The following is a 22,685-nucleotide window of genomic DNA, read 5'->3' on the forward strand; positions in this document are numbered from 1 at the left end:
CAATAGATGTAGAAAAGGCATTTGATAAAATTCAACCTCCATTCATGACGAAAGCTGGCAACCCATAAATACCAATTGATGCAGACCAAAAAAATCTCCAACAAAACTCAGCCAAAGCGCCAGAAAAGGGACAACCTGACAAGTCAGAAAACTTAGGGGGAAAAAAACCCACCAAAAGTCAGCCAAACACAACAGAAAAACCTGTGTGGTCTCACATCCACTCAAGCCAGCAAAGGACAATCAGGGAAGAAACCAAATTTCTACCTTGGCCAGGCTGTAATGAAAGAAAGTCAAGTAGAGGGCTGGGACTTTCATCATCCCCAGCAGTAACGAGGACCCCCTCGATGTGGTTTCAGTGGAGAATGTGGAGAACCCGGACTTCCACTCTCCTGTGGCAGTAACTGAAGCCGTGGTGAGAGCAGCAAAAAAGGTACTGCTCTAGGGGCACCTGGGTGGCTCAGTCAGTTAGGCAGCTGACTCTTGATTTCAGCTCAGGTCATGATCTCAGGGTCCTGGATCAAGCCCCACATTGGGCTCTGTGCTCAGCAGGGAGTCTGCTTGAAGATTCCCTCTCCCCCTCCCCTCACGAGCCACCCACAATTCACTCTAAAAAAAAAAAAATTTTAAAAAAAAAAAAAAGCACTACTCTACACAGCCAGAAAGGTATCAGTGGAGGCCTCTTCAGAGAATCAGAACTCCCACCCACCACCTAGTAAAAGAGAATTTCCCACCCTGGTGTTAAGGAAGCCTGAACAGGGAACCTACACATATACCCCAATTGGCAGTAAAGGGCAAAGTATTCCCTTCCCCTTCTGAAGCAGTGTCAAAGGAAGCCAGCTAAAGACAATAGGAAACTTTCTTCAAAGTTCTGGGGGCAATTTTTTTTAGCCTAGAACTCTAGCACCATACAAATTATCAATCAGGTGTGTGAAAGCAGACATTTTTCAGACACGCAAAAACTCAAATGCACCCTTTCTGCAAGTCCACTGCTGTGGTTGTCCCCTATAAGAACTTGACTATGTACTCTGGCAAATGAAACAAAATAACACAGGGGCCAGGAAATAATGAAATAGGAGCATGGTGAAGGGACATTCCAGGATTACAACACTGTAGCTAACTTTGCACAGATCAGAACAGGAAGGTAGGAAGAAGCCCTCAAGAAGAAAAAAAAGAGCCTTAAGACTGCAACTATGATTTTAAGTTTGGAAAAAATTAAGGATATGATAAAGCAAACAATGCAAGAGGGGAAAACGGATTAGAAATTCAGGGAGAAGGGAAAAATGAGACTATTTTTAAAAATCAAAATCCAGACATAGCTCTTTCTTTTCCAGTCTCAAGCACTTTCTGAACTGCAGGCAGCAATGCAGACATGGCCAAGTCCAAGAACCACACCACACATAATCAGTTCCAAAATGGCATAGAATGGTATCAGTAAGCCCTAATCACAAAGAGAGGTTAAGGAGGTAGAATCTAAATTCCTAAGAACTTTAAACTTTGTCAAGAAACACAAGAAGGATCTAAAGAAAATGCAGACCAATAAAATAAGACCATCGAGGCCTTTGTCAAATTCAAGGTCCTGAAAGGCATCAGTCTCAAGTTTGAGAGACATGCCCCCGCCCCTTTTTTTTTGAGACACATGCTTATTACAACACTGCCAGGGCACCAGGCTCTGGTCTGAGGCTACCAACAATGTCAAAGTCAAAGCCGAGGCTCATGCTCCCAAAAGTGCCCCAGCCCCCACAAAGGCTGCAAAGTAGAGGCTTCTGTCTGCCTACATCAGAAGGACTCTTGTGACACCCTGGGCTGCTATCTATACAGGGTGGGTGTCCCCCTGTATTTTTGTGCAAATAAATGCAAAACTAATCTATATATTAGCATATAGAGGATAACTTTAAATTCTGGATGGATTATAAGAAAAAAAGTTTATATGACCCCAATGTTAAGAATGTCCTCCTTTGGGCGCCTGGGTGGCTCAGTTGGTTAAGGGACTGCCTTCGGCTCAGGTCATGATCCTGGAGTCCTGGGATCGAGTCCCACATCGGGCTCCCTGCTCAGCAGGGAGTCTGCTTCTCCCCCTGACCCTCCCCACTCTCATGGTCTCTCTATCTCATTCTCTCTCTCAAATAAATAAATAAAATCTTTAAAAAAAAAGAATGTCCTCCTTCAAATGGGATGGCAATGCACCAAAAAGAAAAGGTTATTTCAGCACTCTACCTGGCCTATGTTGAATAGTATTTAAATACTCATAACAACATTTAATTTTTAGACTTAACCTAAGGATAAATAAAAGACTTGGTTCTGGCCATGGATCAGAACTAAAATAACCATATGAAAGTAAAAGTACAGCCTAGAGAAACTAGAAACAACAGGTATCCTTCCTTTAGAGAGTGAAGAAATATGAGAAAGACACTGTTGAAAGTTAATGGAATAAAAAGGGTTAAGTAACGATGTCAAAATAAAACCAGTATAGGAATTAGAAATAATAGCGGCGCCTGGGTGGCTCAGTTAAGCGTCTGCCTTCGGCTCAGGTCATGATCCCAGGGTCCTGGGATGGAGCCCCGAATCAGGCTCCCTGCTCAGTGGGGAGCCTGCTTCTCCCTCACCCTCTGCCCCTCCTCCCTGTGTTCTAATAAATCTTTTTTTAAAAAAATAGAAATAATATAAATATGTAAAGCCCTGGAAGAGGAAAAGAGAATTACTATAAAGGTACTCATCATCTTTCACTTCAGGGAGTCAACAAATACTGCCTAAGGTTAAATTAAGTGACATTTACCTAGGGGTTATGGGTTAACCAACAGAAGAACTAGAAGTAAAACTGTTAATACAGGTTCTGGGGGGATAGAGTACAGAATCAATGCTCTCCATCATGAACGCTTACAAACTATTTTACAATGTGCATTATAACTTGGATTAAAATAATTTTTAAAGCTTGACAAACACATTCCATTGTTGAAGCTGTAAGGTAAACAGGCACTCCCACATGTGGGAATATGAACTGGCACAACCCCTGTGGAGGGGAATCGGACACTATTTAACAAAATTACATATAAATTTACTCTCTGACCCAGCAATCCCACTTCTAAAAATGTATCCCAATGGTATAATGGTAAAAATACAGAAAGTCACGTGCATAAGACTATTCATTACAGCACCATTTGTAATAACAACACTGGAAGCAGTCTAAGTGGCCATCAGTATAAGATTGGCTGAATAACCCATAATCCATCCATCCAATGGAGTACTATGCTGTCCTTACAGAGAAATGATGATGATCCCTAGACGCTGCTAGAAATGACCTCTTTAAAAGGTATAAGATGAGAAAAGGGAAGGAGAGAGGGGCGCCTGGGTGGCTCAGTCGTTAAGCGTCTGCCTTCGGGTTGGGTCATGATCCCAGGGTCCTGGGATCGAGCCCCACGTCGGGCTCCCTGCTCAGCGGGAAGCCTGCTTCTCCCTCTCCCACTCCCCCTGCTTGTGTTCCTGCTCTCACTCTGTCTCTCTCTGTCAAATAAATAAATAAAATCTTTAAAAAAAAAAAAAAAAGAAAAAGAAAAGGGAAGGAGAGAAAAGTGCATTCAGAATGCTACCATTTACCTGAGGGGCTGGTGGTAGAAAATGTGAATATACATATGCATTTACCTTTATTTTTTTTTAATGAAATGACAAATGCACATTTTAAAAAATTACCTATGAAGGAGGAAAGGAACAGAGTAATGAGAGAGGGACAGAAGTTAAACTTCTCTGAATATACCTCTTTTGCATATTATACACCTCTTTTGTAGATTGTAGGTTTGGCTTTGAAACCATATAAATATTTTATGTGATTACAAAACAAAATTATTTTTAAAATGCAATCCCAAAAGATTAAAAGGAAAAAAAAAAACCTATTACTGAGCTGGTGACACAATCACAGGAAAAAAAAAAAAAATATTTTTAATGGTTTTAAAACAGTAACTTGAATAGACCTTCCTAGTGGGATATAATCTAAAAAAAAAAACAAAACACAAAACCGACCTGTTTTCAGTAATCCTATTGCTGGTATTGCTGCTGAGTTGTGTGGGTGTTGTGGGATAAAGCACAAGTATTTACGCTGGTGTTCACTGGAAATCAGCACTTTTGGTATGAGCGATAGGAGATTCAGATACAAGGGTGATGAGGTTAAATAAAAATGCTATAATCTTGAATTGGAAATATCAGTATGAACAGTTTAACACACACACACACGTACTTCCTAGTGCTGACCCCTGGAAAAGCCTAGAATAACGGCTGACCTCATAGCAAAAAAATGAAACAAAAAGAGTCCCAAAACCCAAACTATAATCTCTAATACCACTTCCCACCAAATGGAAGCAAGGCTCCTTAGAGAAATAGGGGAATACAGGTCTGGAGCAGGAAAAATAGATGATAAGCTCAGAACATCTTGTCCTACCAAAAGGCAGGGGAGCTATTAAAAGCTACCGGGATCCTGTCAAGGATTCTAGAAGCTAACATGAAGAAGCTGTCACTAAACAAAGATAGGACAAATTAAACATCAGTGAGAACTACAGTAACTCAAATATAGTAAACAGGTTTAAATCTGTGTTTAAGTGACACTTGGGAAAAAAAAAAACAGTCACCTTTCGAACACCAGCAAACTCAGTTTGAAAATAATTATCCTACTTTCCCTAGATGAACTGTACCTCAGGGTAACCAAACAGAAGATAGGGGAGAAGTTTTTCTATATAGAAGTATTATAGCTAATATGAAGAAATGAAAGATGCAAAAAATCACCATTTTACAGCCCCTAATAAATTAATAGACCAAAAAGAGATAATCGGACATAATGTGTTTGTTGTTTTTTTTCACGATCCTATTTATTTGACAGAGAGAGAGAGACAGGGGGAGAGGGAACACAAGCAGGGGGAGTGAGAGAGGGAGAAGCAGGCTTCCCGCTGAGCAGGGAGCCCAATGCGGGGCTCAAACCCAGGGCTCTGGGATCATGAACTGAGCCGAAGGCAGATGCTTAACGACTGAGCCACCCAGGCGCCCCCATAATGTGCTTCCTGATGGAAGTACCTATTACCACATTTTAAGTATTCTTGTCAAGAAAATGAACTTGAGTCTGATCAAGTAACTAAACCTAACTACCAATTTGTAGGAAATAAAGGGGACAGGACATATTAAACAGGATGCAACGTAAACTACATAGAACAAATAACACGCTTCTTCAATAAATAAATTGCAAAGGGGAAAAAAGACAAGATACTTATCAACCAACTGCAAAGTATGACCTTACTTGATTTAAACAAATCAACACTAAAAATATATATAACTAGAAAACTTTGAACACTGAACAGATATTTGATGATACAAAGGAATTTTTTTTTTTTTTAGGTGTGATGTCATTGTTATGTTTTTAAAAAGAAGGTCTATCTTTTAGAGACACATACAGAAATATTTAAGAATAAGATAGGACAGGGACTCCTGGGTGGTGTAGTCAGTTGAGCAACTGACTCGGTTTCAGCTCAGGACATGATCTCAGGGTCATGTGATGGAGCCCCACGGCGGGCTCTGCAATGTTTAAGATTCTCCCTCTCTCTAAAAACAAAACAAAAACAAAACGAACAAACAAAAAAAACCAATGAGATAGGACAGTCGGGATTCGCTTCAAAATAATCCAGGTCTGGAGGACAGGAGGAGTTATAGTCAGTTATCTATAAATGGAACTAAATAACCCATACATTAATAAGTGTTTTAACAGTAATGGCCATTTGAGGGTTCACTGTACTCTTCTCTCTGCTTTTGTAGATGTTTAAAATTTCCCTTAAAAAAGTTTTAAGAATAATTTTAAGCACCCAGGAAAAAGAAAGATTAAAAAGACCAGAAGTGGGAGGGGCGCCTGGGTGGCTCAGTCATTAAGCGTCTGCCTTCGGCTCAGGTCATGATCCCAGGGTCCTGGGATCGAGCCCCGCATCGGGCTCCCTGCTCCGCGGGAAGCCTGCTTTCCCTCTCCTACTCCCCCTGCTTGTGTTCCCTCTCTCGCTGTGTCTCTCTGTCAAATAAATAAAATCTTTAAAAAAAAAAAAAGACTAGAAGTGGGGATGCCTGGGTGGCTCAGTCAGTTGAGTGTCCGACTCTTAGTTTCAGCCCAGGGTCATGATCTCAGGGTTGTGGGATTGAGCCCCGCATCGGGCTCTGTGCTCAGTGTGGGAGTCAGCTTCAGATTCCCTCTCCCTCTCTCATTCTCTCTAATAAATAAAATCTTTAAAAAAACCAGAAGTGAATAGTACTATCAGCTAAACAAAGATAAATATAAATGGTGTAAATCTTATGTAGAACTGAATAAAATTTTCAAATAGTTTGAGAGAAGCATCAAATGTTAAATATTATTGTTCCACTTATTCACATGCTCATCTTATCTAAGTGGACTTTAAGCTTCTTTTCTCCCAGACAGCAAAAGGAATAGTGCTTTGCATATATGAGGATCACAGTCCTTCAAAGAAATTCATAAATTATACAACACATCATTCCTAACATACTCACAGAGAGGAAGCAAATACTTTCTCTATGGCTTTAAAAAAAAAAAACCCTATAAAATGGAACATTTGCTGTGACGTTAACTCCAGGGGGTTCAGACAAGTGTGCCCATCCTCTCCTAGCAATATTAATGATAGCTGCCATTTACTCAACAATCATTTCTCTGCCGAAGGTGAGATACAAGATCGCTTCTAATCCTCACAACAATCCTACAGGTGAATTTATTAGCTTCCTTCTACAAATAAAAAAAAAAACAAAAACTGAGGCTGAGAAACTTGGGACTCGGATGGGGACTGCGTGTGTCTCCGAGGCCCACATCCCTCAGCTCCTCACACCCTGCAGCACAAGAACCGTTTGCTTGGAGTCAACCAGCATCTTTCTCTTGATTGGTTTCCTTCCTCCTATTTATTCAAACAGACTAGGCGAGACCAATGAAACATCCCTGAAACCTTTCCTGTGGCTCGAGTGAGTTGGAAAGTTTATTTTTTCCCCTCTCTAAATCGACATGGACGGATTTCCCTTCAGTAACTTGGCTCAGCCCACTTTAAGTCTTACTCATCGAATGAAGTACACACATTCACTATGGAGCCCTTAAAGATCTCCTCCTTTCTCATTGCAGACTACAACGCCTTCTCCCAATTAGAACTTTCCACTTTCCCTCAGAAAAGCAAACACATTACATAACTGGCCCCCACCTTCCAAACACTCATTTATAATGTAACTTTGGTAACCTCGGCAAGTCATCTTTGATTCTCCTCTTGCCTCTTACATGTAACTTGTCGCCAAGTCCTGTCAATTCTACCTAAAATCTCTCTTAAATCTGTCCCTTTTCTTTCAACAACCAAAACCTCACTTCAGGCCTGGATCTTCTACAGCATAAACACAGTTCCATAAACCAGTGGTCTCCAATTCTTTTCCATGCACTCCTTCCTTTCAAAAAATTTGAACATACATCTGATACACATAGATTTCTAAATTATGAGGATGTCTTACTATACTAATAATATACATTCAAGACCACAAAAACAGGTATTTTGAAGACATATAAAAACAAATATAAGTTCTAACATTTTTTACACACCCCAGTGGATCATCTTGTACAGGCCAGAGATATCACAGTTCTATACTGCTGCTGCTGGAGTCATCTTCCTGAAAATACAAATCTGATCGTGTTACATTCCCAGCTCAACTCTTTCAGTGGCATCATGTTCCGGTGGCTAAGCTTACTTTTTCAACTCCATCTCCTCTAGCCCTTATTCACATATCCTGTATTTCTGCCATACCTGTCTTTTACACAGTTCCCTCTGCCTACAAAGTCTTTATCTTTGACAGCCACGGATTTATACATTAACGGTATCTCTAAGAAAAAAATACATTCTAAATACCATAACCACTTTACAAATGAACTTTGGCAATATAACCTATCTTTTCTATAGGAAGTCAAATATTTTGAACATACCTTTTGTTACTTCCTTTATATGGCTCCTTTTCAAGTCCTAAATACTTGGAGAAAATGGGTATGGATTCCAATAAAAGTCAAAGAGACCAACTTTGCTTTTGTTTTCTTTGGTTTATTTTTCTTCCTTGTTTATCTTTCCATTTCCCAACAAAATCCTTTTAAGCAAAAAGGATGTTGTAAATCCAGAAATGAGTTCCCTCTAGGGCCAGGAAAAAGGCTGAACCTTTGCAACCCACAATGAGAATTCCAGCTAGGAGTTTACACACAGATGTAACAGCCTGAGACACATTTTTCTACAACACTCCAGGTTTTACCTTCCCTGTTTCAACTTCCTAGGTGCTGTGCAAAGCCCTCCACGACAACAATGGCTAGGATTAGAATGATGGAGTTGCACCAATACACTGTCCAGAAAAGTCATGAAAATTCAAGTGACTGACTTTGAGCACTAATAATGGGGAGCTCAGTCTCCAACAAAACTCTCATTCCACCACCCCAAGTCTTTGTATGGTCTTCCATGGGGACTGGCAGGGAAGCACTGTGTGGTGAGAGGAAAGAGAAGAGGTAGTAGCGGGGGGGGGGGGGGGGGGGGGCCGGGGGGGGGGGAAGAAAAAGGAGGGGGGGGGGGGGGGGGGGGGGGGGGGGGAAGCCCTGGATGAAGGACATCACATTTCAACTTCTGGTCTCAGCCCACAGTAGGGAGACAGGTCAGCTCTGCTACACAACAGGCCTCACAAAACAAGCAAGTCTGTGGTGCATTTTGGTAATGGGATCCTATAATGAGCAGTCCAAAAACAAGACTAAAGCAAAGCTATCCTCAGAAGCCAAAGCTGCTTCTCTGTACCAGAAAACAATGAGAAGGGGTTATCCCACTCCCAAGTCATAAGACTTCCACTGTTCTCCCTCTGGGAATGCCTCCTCCCTTAATCAAGTCTCATCTTTCTTTCAGTTCAAGTTTCAACCTCTTCTGAGAAACCTCTCTGTCTACTCTGATCTTTCGTTTTCTACATGACTCATTTGGGCCAAATCAAAACCACAATGAGATACCACTTTACACAAAGTGGCACAATTGCTTTGGAAAATAGTTTAACGGTTTCTTAAACAGAGTTACCATATGATCCAGCAATTCCACTCCTAGGTATATACCCAAGAGAAATGGAAAACATATGTCCACACAAAATGTTCACAGCAACATTATTCATAACAGTGAAAAAGTGGAAACAACCCAAATACCTAACAACTGATGAAGAGATGAATAAAATGTGGTTTATCTATACATGAAATATTATTCAGCAATTAAGAAGTAATGAAATATTTATAAGCTATAACATGAATAAACTTTGGGACCATAATGTTAACTGAAAGACGAAGAATTACATATTGTATGATTTCATTTATGTGAAATGTCTAGAATACATCTACAGCAACTATAAGATTAGTGATTGCTCAGGGCTGAGAGGGTTTGGGGGGAATGGGAAGTGAATGCTAATGGGCAACAAGGTTACTTTCTGGGGTGATGAAATGTTCTTTAAATTGCATAGTAGTGATTGATCACACTTCTCTGAGTATGCTAAAAATCATCTGTACATTTTAAAAAATAAATTTTATAGTGTGTTAATTACATCTTAAGTTGTCTTCTGACTGCCATGGCCTACAAGGCCCTACTCAGCCCCCAGGCTGTATCTCTGACCTTACCTCAAGGCTGTCCCATCAGTCACTACCCAAACCGCTGGCCTTCTAGCAGTTCCTGAAATGCCTCTAGGGTTTTCTTGCCTCGAGGCCTTTGTATACGCTCAACTCCACCTGGGATGAAAAGTCTTGCCCAGTCCCTTTACAGGACTAATGATTTCTCATGCTTGAAGTCTCAGCTCACATGTCAGCTCTACAGTAAACCCTCCCTCACTGCTCTAAAACAGGACAGCCACCCCTGCATTCTCCCTCAGCATCTCATTTCCTTTCCAGCACATCCACATGGCTTTATGGGAATTGATCTGTTATTTCTAACCTGTTGGGTCCACCAGACTCTAAGCTCAATGAGAGTAGGAATAAATATGTATTATTCAGCATAATTCTCAAAATTTAACACAATTCCTGGCATGTGCCTAAAAATGGTAATTAACATTTTTTATTTCCCTAATATGCCACGTCTTCACATATACTGCTGCTCCTTCTACTGAGACTACCACCACCATCATCCCCACTCCCCTCTGCTACCACTCTTGCCCTTTGCACACCTTTACTCATCTCTCCTTTCTCAGCTAAAACACCTTCTTGATGAAGGCTGCTTTCCTTTCTTGAGCTGTCCCGAGAAAAGTCTCTCCATTTCCTTACCTATTCAGGACTAGCTGCACCTCAACCATAGCACTGACCGGAGTGTATCATACTGGTGCTTTTTTGGTGGGGAGGGAGCCTGGAGGGAGTTTGTTTTGTTTTGCATTTGTCTCACTACTTTGGAAAACCTTAAAATGAAGAAAAACCATTTCATTTTTGTGTCCCTAGCACGTAGCCCACTACCAGGCACATGATACAGTACTACTAATCAAGACAATACCAATAATGACTAACATTTTTGAGAGTGCTCAATATGTGCTTCACACCCTTAGTTCTATAGTGAGTGAGTGAATGAATAAATGGATACCCTTCTTGGTCACAAACCTCGAAGAGGTCACAGTCTGACAAGGACAGAAGACAGGTATGCTGGCTAATGCAGCATACATACCACCACAGGGCCAAATGAGCTGCCCTGTCCTGTCCCTACGCCTTCAAATCTTAAGAGTATGCTTTTCTCTGCATCCATAAATGTCAGGTTTCCTCAAACTCACTTAGACTACTTCCTTCGATTACTTGCAATCCACTTCCTGCCCTTGGTGCCTGGAAACAATTTCTAGGATGTCACCACAAGCAATATTAAACTGCCACACAGTTTCCTGCTGTATGTCTGCATTATCAGTTAAATTGCTTCATATTAACCACATTCTAGTCCACTGGGATCACTCAAACACTAAATAAGATTTAAACTTACCTGTCAGAGATTGCCAGTTTCCACTGCTCCTTTTATCCCTCTAGATAAAGGTCTGCTCAGATTTAAAGTTCAGGAGCTTTCCAGGGTGCTCCCTGCATTCTGGTGACCTTTTCTTTCCCTGGCCAAGTAGATGTTTGGTTTGAAGCTAGACAATGTTCATTTAGATAAACATGAACTATAAAAACACACTTTAGAAAAAAGTAATCCTCTGCATAGACCAGGGCAATTAACTTAAAAACATAAAAACTCTTTATCCTCAAGAGTTCAGGTAGCAAACTGTTCTTTTAATTCTATGTACACTCAACTTGGAGCCTTAGTCAGGATCTTAATTCAGATCCTACCATAAATCATTAATCCTACCTTAAATCAGTCCATAAACTCTTCCTAAACAACTTTGTATGTCAGGTACCGGGTATGACACAGGGAACTCAAGGACAAATAAAGACAGTCCTGCTCTCAAGAAGTTTATCTCCCGTTTAATATGGAAGACAGTCAAGGAACTGAATTTGATGCTAGAACAGTGATCAACACAAGGGGCCACAGAAACTCATGAGGGGCACCTGGCCTGGGCTGGCGAGTAGTGCACAGATAAAGGGCACCTGCTTTAGGGTGAAGAGAAGATGCACAGATGAGGGGCACCTGGCCTAGGCTAGGGGGGTGGTTGCACAGATGAGGGCAGCTGGCCGAGGCTGGGGAGGGGTTGAGGGTGCAGAACCGGCATCAGGGCAGGCTTCCTGGGGATAGCATCTAATCTTAGGCAAATAAACTCCCATTCTCTCACATGAAAAATGTGGTTAGTAGTGCCTACATCATTGGACAGTTGTAGGGATTTGGTGAAATGGTTCACATAAAGCAATACCATCATGCCTGACACAGAGACTGTGCTCAACCAGCCTTAGCTTGAAGTGTGATCAAGCACTAAATCTCAACACCTGTGCCTAGCAACGCACCTGCTTTACTACTAACCATACAAGACACCAGCTGTACAATTACACGGTATTGTTTTAATCAACTTTTATTTTTTAATAAGAGAATGTTAAGTCCTGCTCTTCACATCAACAGTCTAATTCCTTGATCAAAACTTTCTTCATTTCTTAGAACATACCATTTCTGACGCTTCTGGCATAAAATATACGGGTTTTCTTAGTTTGATAGAGAAGGTATAAAAGAGAACAATTGCTGAATTTTTAGTACAGGGCCAGCAATCATGTTGATACAGCATTTATTGCTCATTATGACTCTGCAACATATAGTCTTCCCCATTATACCCTTAGGGAAACTGAGGGTGAAAGAGGTAGTTTGTGTGAAGTTCCATAGTCAGTAGACAAAAGAGCTGGAATTTGAACCAGATCTGATTCCACATCATCAGCCTGACTGGGCCACACAGCATCAGAGATAAGAGGAAACAGTGGCGGCCACAGTGCTCTCCTGTTGAGGGGCCCCGGAGTGCTGTGTTCCACCCCACCCCAACGCACACACATGTGCGCGCACACACACACCCACACACACACGACTGTCCCTACACAAGAGCCTGCACACTTATATTTCAACTCAGGCAGCTCAATACCTTGAGCTAATTCTGTTCTTTCCTGTCAGGGTAAAACAGTGACCAAAGCTCTATTTCCTCCAAAGACTAGGGCAGCATCTATATAGATGGTCCCTAGCCACCTGTCCATCCCCATATCTAGCTGCAGACGGAAGTTGCTTAGTCAATAGTCACCATAAATCACAACTATTTTTCATAACTTCTCTTCATATTCTTTGTCTCACCACAAATAAAGCAAACATTTTCCCAAGCCTAAGCTTTTATCTCAGTCTAGTTTCAAGATCAAAAAAGCTATTCTTTATGCTAATTTCACCTTGGTATGTTCCTTCACCCAAGTGCTCAGATTTAACAGTAATGGGTTCCACAAAACACACTTGAGAAATGTATGCTAACCTGCAACCTTCAAGAGCAAGACAGAGACCGGATGTCTAGTCATCTGACCTTCCATGCGTTGGATTTTCATCCTGGTTCTGGCACTGACAGCCTCATGTCAAGCAAGTTTCTGAACTTCTTTATAACAAAGGTAAGCATCCTCACAAGCATACTCTGCGACTGTAAGGTGGCTTTTGGAAAGTGTTTCTAAGTGCTATTGAAATTCAAGTTTACAACTCTTTCTTGGAAACAAGAGCTAAACTTGGAGTACCTCCTTAATCCCAGTGCTTTACAAACTACGTCTTTTTACCTCCCACACCTCTTAAACTGTTGTTTGGAGCACACTTCTTTCTCCCCTTGTTTCCACAAAATCAAGAATGAACAGTGTGCTCATCCGACTCTTCCATTTTCATCATCATAAGCAAACTTTTCTAGCTTCATTTAGCGGATGTCTCAGGGCTGCTGCAGCACATGAGACATTTAGTGAATGGGAAGCCTAAGCCTGTCAAGGGACTACAAGGATGGGCAAGGGTCACGCTGCATGGACATCTACTGGACATGAGACAACATCTGCATAATTATTAGAGTTCATCCCCAAGGCCCTTCCCCTTTCAAATTTCCCAAGCATTATTCTCAAAGTGCTGAAATAAACACATTCCACAGACTTTCTTGTAAGCAGGTTTAAAGTGTCCTATGGTCTCCTGCTGTTGTTTGAACTTTACATTAAAAAGCTTTGTCACGAGAAAAAAATAATAATAATAAAGTGTCCTATGAAAGCTGTTTAGGGAAAAGCCTATGCTGTCAACTTTAAGTGCCCTTAAACAATTCTATTACTCATAGAGAAAAGTGAACATTTGTTAGTGATTAGAGATAAAGCATCCCATGTTCTGGAGCTGAGGAAGGGAGAGGCCGAAAAAGGACCTGACGGGGAGGGGAGATAGTGTCTAAAGCAACACACCCAAATTGGACTGCATAAAAGTTGCACTTTCCAAAGTCAACTTCTAGGTTTAGAAGCAAGGCAACAATGTTTCAATGGGTTCTGAAGTTTGATGTATTAACAATATCCCCAGAAAACGAATCCCCCACTGAGGACCCCAGGTGAATGAATGAGGGAATTCGCCAGACTGGATTACAAAGCCTTTCCAACCACTATCAAGATCAGGTGCTCAATTACGACACAGAGCCATCTTTCTTCATAGCCTTTGGCCCTTGCTGTGTGGAGACTTTCACAGATAAGAGAGGTAGAAGAGGAAAGAGAAAAGGGCCTTCCTCCTCAGGCCATCCAGACCTTAAATCCATGAGTGGCCCCACCGAGGACCTCAGGCGACTTTATGTGGGGACCGCAGGCCGTAAGCAGACCTCTCAGGACCTGCCCAACTCTCAGGGGCGCCCCAAACACACCCATTTGGGGAGTTGCTTCCGGAGATTTCTCGCCCTCCCCCCAACAGTTGTATGAGCATTTTCAGAGGTTCTATTACCCCCGGGAGGGGGGCCACCCTGTAATCTCTGCGACTCCCGCCCTCAGGTAAGGAGGGGACACCTGACCACTGGAGCGCTTCCACCCCGCGCGCACCCCGCCCCCGCGCCTCCCTGGATCGCCATGGCAACCGTCCCCCTCCCCGCGTGACGCCGGCACGCGGGGCGCCCCTAAGGCCCCGGCAACAAGTCCCCCGCGCCTCCCGCGGCCTGCAGCCCTCTCCCGGCCTCGCCGCCCCGCGCCCGGCCCGGCTCCGCCCGGCCGCACTCACTTGATCCTGGAGCCCATGGTCCCCGGGCCTCCTCATGGGCCCGCGGGCCCCGCTCGGCGCTGCGCTGCCCGCCCGCCCGCGGCCGACCGGCCTCCCTCCGGCGCTCTCCCCGCCCCTTCCTCCCTTCCCTCAGGCTGGGCCCGCCCGCTCGAAGCTCGCTCCCTCGTCGCCGCCGCCTCCCCGGGTTAATGTACTCGCTCCAGCCCGGCGAACGCCATGGTCGCCGGCGCGCGTACCCGGCGCGCACCGCCCCCTCCGCCTCTCACACCGCCGCCTCCTCCTGCCCGCGCCGCCGCCGCCGCCGCCACCCGCGGTGTCTGCCGGGAAGTGTAGTCCGCTCGCTGGAGGCGGGGACGCCTGAAGGCTGTGCAGGGCAGGAGCCGCTCATCAGCCCGCGGGACTCGCGGAGCTGGGCGCCCCGTTTCCCCGAGGACCCCCGAAGACTTCCACCCATTGTGCTCCCATTGAAACCTCCACCTACAGAGTGTGGTGAATATACCCTCATCCTATAGAGGCCCCCGAGCTAACCTGAAGAAACCTTCACCCATTCCAACATTATGAGTTCTCCCGCCCAGTAGTTTTGGCGTTGAGATAATGTCTCCCATTCAGGCCTCCGGGAAAACACAAGTTTTCCCTTTTTTAAATGCCATACCTTCCAGTAAGTTCCTTAAGGGGCCACAGACCCTCTTCTCTATCACACTATCCACCTCCCCAGCATAGTCCTTGATGGAAGCCCCTTCCTCTCCCCTTAGATCGTTCAGGAGACCTCTCATACCCACAAGAACACCACCGGAGGCTTCGTACTACCCATTTAGTGACTCTGCTCTGCCCTACCCTACACTTGAGGACTTCTGCCTCCCTTTATAAGCCATTTTGGGGGCTCCATACAGAAAGGTCATGTCACCGTAATAGTCCCTGATAGAGAGTAGTTACTCAACGCAAATGAACGTATTTGAGTCAAGCACCAACCTGCTACCTGCCTCCTGTCCTCCTTGGGGCTCACTTTCATGAACACCCCAATATCATTCCCTCTAAGCCTGGGGGAATCACAAAGGAAGCAATAAAGACGGCTGCCACCGACCGTTCACTGAGTGGGTGCGTGTTCTCCCTGAACCAGGCACTACTGGTTCTCTACTATTTCCCCTACATGGTGAGCACCGATCCTCACAATAATCTTGTGCGTTTATCCCCCGCCAACACACACACATCCATTTCACAAAGAGGAAAGGTTACATAACTTGGGACTGCTGGAGCGGAGATTAGCATCCAGGCTGAATAATTCCAAACACATGTGACACAGTTATGATTTAGGATGACATTTGGCTACAAGTCAGAAGACATAGGTTCATGGTTCACTTTTGAAATTAATCTTTTCTTCTCCTTATTCCTCCTCTTCTTCTTTTACAATTTTCTGTTTTAAAATGCCATTCATTCCTTCTGCCATTTTAGCTCTTGTAAATTCCTGAGCCCTCTTCTCACCCCTCAATCACTACAGTAACTGGTCCTAGGTCCCAGCCAAGCAGGGAGCAAAGCAAGCCAGAAGAACTGCCTCTTTTGGAGTTATATTCTGTATAAAGGTCATTTCTCTCTTTTGCCTATGCCTTGAGACTGTTGAAAGGAAAGAATGAACTTTTTTGAATTAAAGCAAAAAAATTGAAAATCCAAACCACCATTTTGAATTCAAAGTCTTTTGCACCCAGACACCAACACTGACTTATAAACACCCCCAGGAGCAAAGCTCTGCTAGACAGGCAGGTCCTCTGTGGTGTTTATTCACCTTGTTTCCTATGAACCCTCTCCAAAGAACAGTTGTTATCAAGATCTTCCCTGGAATGAGCAGCCAGTTCAAAAGCTCTGAGCAGGAGACTATAAATAAAACAAAGTTATTTGGTGGAGGGCAAAGTTGGCTGCTTTTCAAAGGAGGTTGTAGCCATCCTGGCCACAAAAATGTCTGGGTGCCTGCTGGGTGGTGTGTGTGTGTGTGTGTGTGTGTGTGTGTTTTGGAGGGGGAGACTGGAGGTGGGCTTGGGGGGTTATGTATCTGTCCAGGTGGCCTCTGAAACTGCAGGGTGGTCTGGGGAGGGAGCATTGAACTGGGAGTTAGGAGTCTGACTTCTAATGCTATAGCTGCATGACTGTCGAGCAGAGCAATTTCAAACAAATGATTAGAAAATTGCCTGGTTCAGTTTCCTCCTCAGTAAAATGGCTAGAGGATGAGGAGGAGCTCACATCATAAGAGAGAGTATAATGTAGGAGCTAAGAACCCAGAATATGGAGCCATACTTCCTGGGTCCAATCTCAACTCTACCTCTGACTAAATGTGTGCCCTTGGGTAAGTTATTCACTCTCTCTGTGCCTCAGTTTCTCTGTCTGTAAAATGGAAATTATGGTCATAGATCTTACTGAGTTGACATGAGAATTAAATGAGTACATGACACTTATAAAGTATTTAAACAATGACCAGCTTATAGGAAGCATGCAAAAATTAACAGCAACTATTATATGCACAACTCAGCACAGTTTTGCTTTTATTATTAATAGTAATAATCTTCATAATAGTCCTGTACTTGGATTGAGGAGAACTGAGTTTCCAACCCAGAATGTAATTGTTTACATTCCGAGTCAGAATTTAGTTCAGCTGTAAATGATAGAAGACTGAAATAACAGTGACTGAGAAAAAGAGTTTCTCTTTCACATAAGGTCTGGGGATGAACATTCCAGAGCTGGTATGGCAGTTCTATAAAGCATACTGTAAGATTTGAAGGCATAGAAACAGGACAGGTCAGCTGATTTGGCCTTGTGGTAGTGTTTATTCTGCATTAGCCTGTATACCTGTCTTCTGTTTCTGTCAGACTCTTTGAGGTTGGTGGCCCAGAATTCTATCTTATTGTGCCCCTATTCTCCCAATGAGCTTCCACCTTTTGGTCCAGAAGAGCTGCTTGAACTCTAGCCATCTAATCTGCAACCCAGCCAGCAGGAAGAAAGAAGGTCATGCCTAATCCCAACCCCTAATCTTTAAATACACTTCCCTGGAGTTCCTCACACCACTTCCCTTTACATTCTATTGGCCAGAACTTAGTTATACAACCACATCTCATTAGGAAATAGAGCCATTTTTTTAGACAATCATGTGCACAGCTGAAGGGAGTCATTTCCAGGGAAGAAAGGGGGGGGAAAAGGACACCTGGGTGGTTCAGTTGGTTAAGCGTCTGCCTTCGGCTCAGATCATGACCCCAGAGCCCATGGATCGAGTCCCACATCGGGCTCTTTGCTCAGCAGGGAGCTTGCTTCTCCCTCTGCCTGCCACTCCCCCTGTTTGTGTGCGCATGCTCTCTCTCTCTGACAAATAAATAAATAAAATCTTTTAAAAAAAAAGAATGGGAGAAAAGATATTGCAAGACAACCGGCAGGCTCAGCCAAGCCATGCTTGCCTTTATGACCTTGGGCAAGTCACTGTATTTCTCTGGGCCTCAGTCTCCCTATACCCAAAGTAAGAGAATCAGACCAAATGATCTCTCTTCAAATCCCTTTTCAGGGGCACCTGGGTGGCTCAGTCGGTTCAGTGTCTGCCTTTGGCTCGGGTCATGATCCCAGGGTCCTGGGATCGAGCCCGCCTAGGGCTCCCTGCTCAACGAGGAGTCTGCTTCTCCCCCTGCCCCTCCCCTCCCTCTTGCTCTCTCTCTCTCAAATAAACAAATACAATCTTTTTTTAAAAAGCCCTTTTCTGTTCTGAAATTCTATAATTCAGTTTTATAAACTTAGATGAATCTGAGGTTATTCAGATAAAAGGAGGCCTCTCTGCCAAGTACATGGCATAATCAATTGTTGGAATTGAAACCTTCCGGTGATGAGGAGGGATTTAGGAACTTTGCCTTCTGGCCTGTTGTCAAAATAGGCTAAGCATCCCTAGCGGATAAATAGTCCAACAGTGTGTGTGATACCACCCGCGCACTCTGATGCTCCTGTTTCCAAGTTTGCCCTCACTCTCTGTACCTGTTTGGGTTTTTCTGCTTAGGATTTTGAGAGCTGTATCTATTGAGGGAAGGATAGCAATCCCAAAGATCTCTCATACCTCATTAACGATATGATATGAAACAGCAGGACCAGTGGTCCAGTGGTATGTTGTTCTGGTCCACTTAGTCGTGATTATATATATATTTTTTAAATTGGGATAAAATTCACATGCCATAAAAGTCACCATTTTAACATGTATAAGTCAATGCTTGTTAGTATAGTCACAAAGTTGGACAACTATCACCACTACGTAACTTTGTAACACTTCATCATCCCAAAAAGAAACCCTGCATCCACTAGCGTTCACTCATCCCCTTGCCCCATGAATCTTTCTGTCTCTATGTAGTTGCCTATTCTGGATATTTCATATAAGAGGAATAACATAATAATGCGGCCATTCTGCCTGGCTTCTTTCACTTACCATAATGTTTTCAAAGTTTATCCATGCCGTACCTCCTGTCAGTACATCATTCTTTTTGATTGCCATGTAACATTCTATTGTGTGGATGGACCACATTTTGTTGTCGATGGGCATTTGGGTTGTTTCCACGTTTTGGCTATGATGAATAATGCTGCTCTGAACACTCACGTACAAGTTTTTGTGCGGACATATGTTTATAATTCTCTTGGGTGTTGTGGTTATGTTCTTTGGAAAGAAGATGCAAAGTGCATTGTGGGTCTCCTTGGAGGAGAACACAGGTCTTCCCAGTAGTAAGAGAACAGACACTGGAATAAAGCAGATCCAAGGTGCTCATTAAGTGAATTTGGAGAAAGTTACTTAAACTCTCTGAGCCTTAGTTTTCACGTTTTTAATAAGGGGATGATAATACTCACCTCAGGACGATGAAATGAAATAAAGAATGTAGGATTCCTGCTATATACATTTGGTATTCAATAAATGGAAATATTATTGTGCTAAATTGTCAGATTGATAAAGACAGAAACTACATCAGGCTTATCCATACCTGGCCCTCAACATCTACAGAGCCTGGCATGCATGCAGTGACCAATAAATATTTATTTATTTTTATTTTTATTTTTTTTAAAGATTTTATTTATTTATTTGAGAGAGAGAGAATGAGAGAGCACATGAGAGGGGGGAGGGTCAGAGGGAGAAGCAGGCTCCCCGCCGACCAGGGAGCCCGATGCGGGACTCGATCCAGGGACTCCAGGATCATGACCTGAGCCGAAGGCAGTCGCTTAACCAACTGAGCCACCCAGGCGCCCGACCAATAAATATTTATTGAATAAATAAATAAATGACCTCAAAACCCTCATTTTGAGGCTCCTCTCCTAGAAATAATAAGCCACAGAACATGGGGCGCCTGGCTGGCTCAATCAGTGGAGCGACTCTATCTCAGAGTTGTGAGTTTGAGCCCCACGTTGGGTATAGAGATTACTTAAAAATGCAAATCTTTAAAAAGAGCAAATAAAATCTTTTTTAAAAAAATAAGCCATAGAACAAGATTTGGGAAATGCTTTCTTCCTTAAATTTGAACTTAGTGTATTAAATTAATACGTCTTTACCTTCTATTTTATATATATATTTTTTTAAATTGCGATAAAACACACATAAGATTTACCACTTTTGCCATATTTAAATATACATTCAGTTGCATTAAATATATTCAGAGTATTTTTCTATCATCACCACCCTCCATCTCCAGAACTTTTTTCAAAATCTCCCCAAACTGAAACTCTGTACCCATGAAGCAATGACTCCCCATTCCTCCCTCCTCCAGCCCCTGGCAACCACCAGAGACTTTCTGCCTCTATGAATTTGACTACTTTAGGAACCTTGTGTAAGTGGACTCATACAGTATTTATCCTTTTGTGACTGGTTTACTTCATTTAGCATAATGTCCTCAAGGTTCACCCATGTTTAGTTTCGTTTTCTTTTGTTTAAGTGGGTTCCATGCCTAACGTGGAGCTTGAACCCAGGAGCCCAAGATCAAGAGTCCCACGTTCTACTGACTGAGCCAGCCAGGTGCCCCAAGCTTCCTCCGTGCTGAAGTATGTGTCAGAACCTCCTTCCTTTCCTCTGTATGGATGCACTACATTTTGTTTATCTGTTCATCCGTCCACAGATACTTAGGTTGCTCCCACCTTTTTGGCTATTGTGAATAATGCTGCTATGAACACGGATATATAAATATCTCTTGAGTCCCTGCTTTCAGTCCTTTGGGGTCTATACCCAGAGAACTGCCAGATCATAGGGTAGTTCTATTTTTAATTTTCTGAGGAACCGCCATACTGTTTTCCACTGTGGCAGGGCTATTTTACTTCCCACCAGCAGGGCAGGAGAGTTCCAATTGCTCTCACCAACCAAGGCCTCACCAACACTTGCTGCTTCTATTTCTCCATAGTAGCCATCCTAATGGATGTGAGGTGGTATCTCATTATGCTTTTTTAAAATTTCATTTATTTATTTGACAGAGAGAGAGAGCATGAGCAGGGGGGAGGAGCAAGGGGAAAGGGAGAAGCAGGCTCCCCGCAGAGCAGGGAGCCCGATGCGGGACTCGATCCCAGGACTCTGGGATCACGACCTGAGCCGAAGGCAGACGCTTAACCGACTGAGCCACCCAGGCGCCCCTCATTATGGTTTTGATTTGCATTTCCCTGAAGAGAGCGATGCTGAACGTCTTTTTATGCACTTACTGGCCATTTGTGTATCTTCTTTGGAGAAATGTTGAGTCAAGTCCTCTGCTCATTTTTTAAATCAGGTTGTTTGTTGTGTTGCTATCGCTGAGTTACAGGAGTTATTTATATATTGTGGATTTTAACCTCTTGTCAGATATATGACTTGCAAATATTTTCTCCCACTCTGTGGATTGCCTTTTCACTCTGTTGATAGTGTCCTTTGATGCAGAAAAGTTTTAAATTGTGATGTAGTCCAATTTATCTATTTTTCCTTTTGTCTCGTGTAGCTTTGGTGTCATATCTGAGAAATTATTTGCCAAAGCCAATGTCACAAAGTTTTCTACTATGCTTTTCTCTATGAGTTTTATGGTTTCAGTTCTTACATCTAGGTCATTTTGAGTTAATTTTTGTATATGATGTAAGGTAAAGGTCTTTACCTTTTTTTTTTTTAGAAATTTTATTTTATTTTTTGAGAAAGGGAGCAAGCACACATGTGAGCAGTGAGGGGGGCAGAGGGAGAGGGAGAGAGAGAATCTTAAGCGTGGGGCCTGACAGGGGCCTTGATCTCACCATCCTAAGATCATGACCTGAGCCTAAATCAAGAGTCAGGCGCTTAACCCCCTGAGCCACCCAGGTGTCCTAGGGCCTTTATCTTCTTTTGAGGGCTAAAGGTGTTTGAGCCCTTCCTGTATTAGTAATCCTAGCCAGAATGCTCACCTGCTGTCTGATCATATGGTGCATTATTTTACTATTGTTTAATAATACTACCTTGTAAATACTTAATAGTTTATATTTTTCCAACTGCTCAGTAATCAAGGAGAACCGTTGTCCTTGCTTGCTGATCCACAGCTGGCTTAAGTGACTTCCCTGAGATCAAACAGCTAGAAAGTGGAGCCAGGACTCAGCTCAGTTGCCCTAGCTCCCACTTGTGGGTGTATCTGTTCCCTAAAATACAGTGTTTTATCTTGCTATGGTTTTCCTTTATTGATTTATTCATTAATTCACCAAATATTATTTTCTTAGTGGTATTAATAACTTTACATTGTTAAAATTAAAATAAATAAATAAGAATAAATAGCACACATAATCCCTTTATAGGCCTTTCCTAGCTCTACTTGGGTTTGAAATGATGTACTTAAGTCTCTTCTTGTCACAGCTAAGAACATAGGCTCTGGAGCCTGTCACTAACTGGTAAGTCACTAATCTCTCTCAGACTCAGTTTCCTCATCTGTAAAATGGGGATAATAGTACCTTCTTCCAAGGGTCATTGTGAGAACTGAATGTGTTAATACATGAGAAGTACATAGATTAGCCTTACGTTTAGTAATGGCTCTGTATGTGCTGTTATATAGTTGTCTTCTTAACAACAAACCA

At 42.9% G+C, this 22,685-nt stretch overlaps 1 protein-coding gene across 1 annotated transcript in view; it reads right to left on the reverse strand.

Annotated features, from left to right (window-relative positions):
* DENND1A (DENN domain containing 1A) overlaps window positions 1-14,716 on the reverse strand; it is a 502,559-nt gene extending 487,843 nt beyond the window's left edge. The window contains exon 1 of the mRNA XM_044920818.1: window positions 14,658-14,716. Coding sequence (XP_044776753.1) covers window positions 14,658-14,674 — 17 coding nt within the window. The 5' untranslated portion in view covers window positions 14,675-14,716. The remainder of the gene's footprint in view (window positions 1-14,657) is intronic.
* Window positions 14,717-22,685: the final 7,969 nt, after the last annotated feature.

This window comes from Neomonachus schauinslandi, chromosome 13 (assembly GCF_002201575.2).
Source record: "Neomonachus schauinslandi chromosome 13, ASM220157v2, whole genome shotgun sequence".
NCBI lineage: Eukaryota > Metazoa > Chordata > Mammalia > Carnivora > Phocidae > Neomonachus > Neomonachus schauinslandi.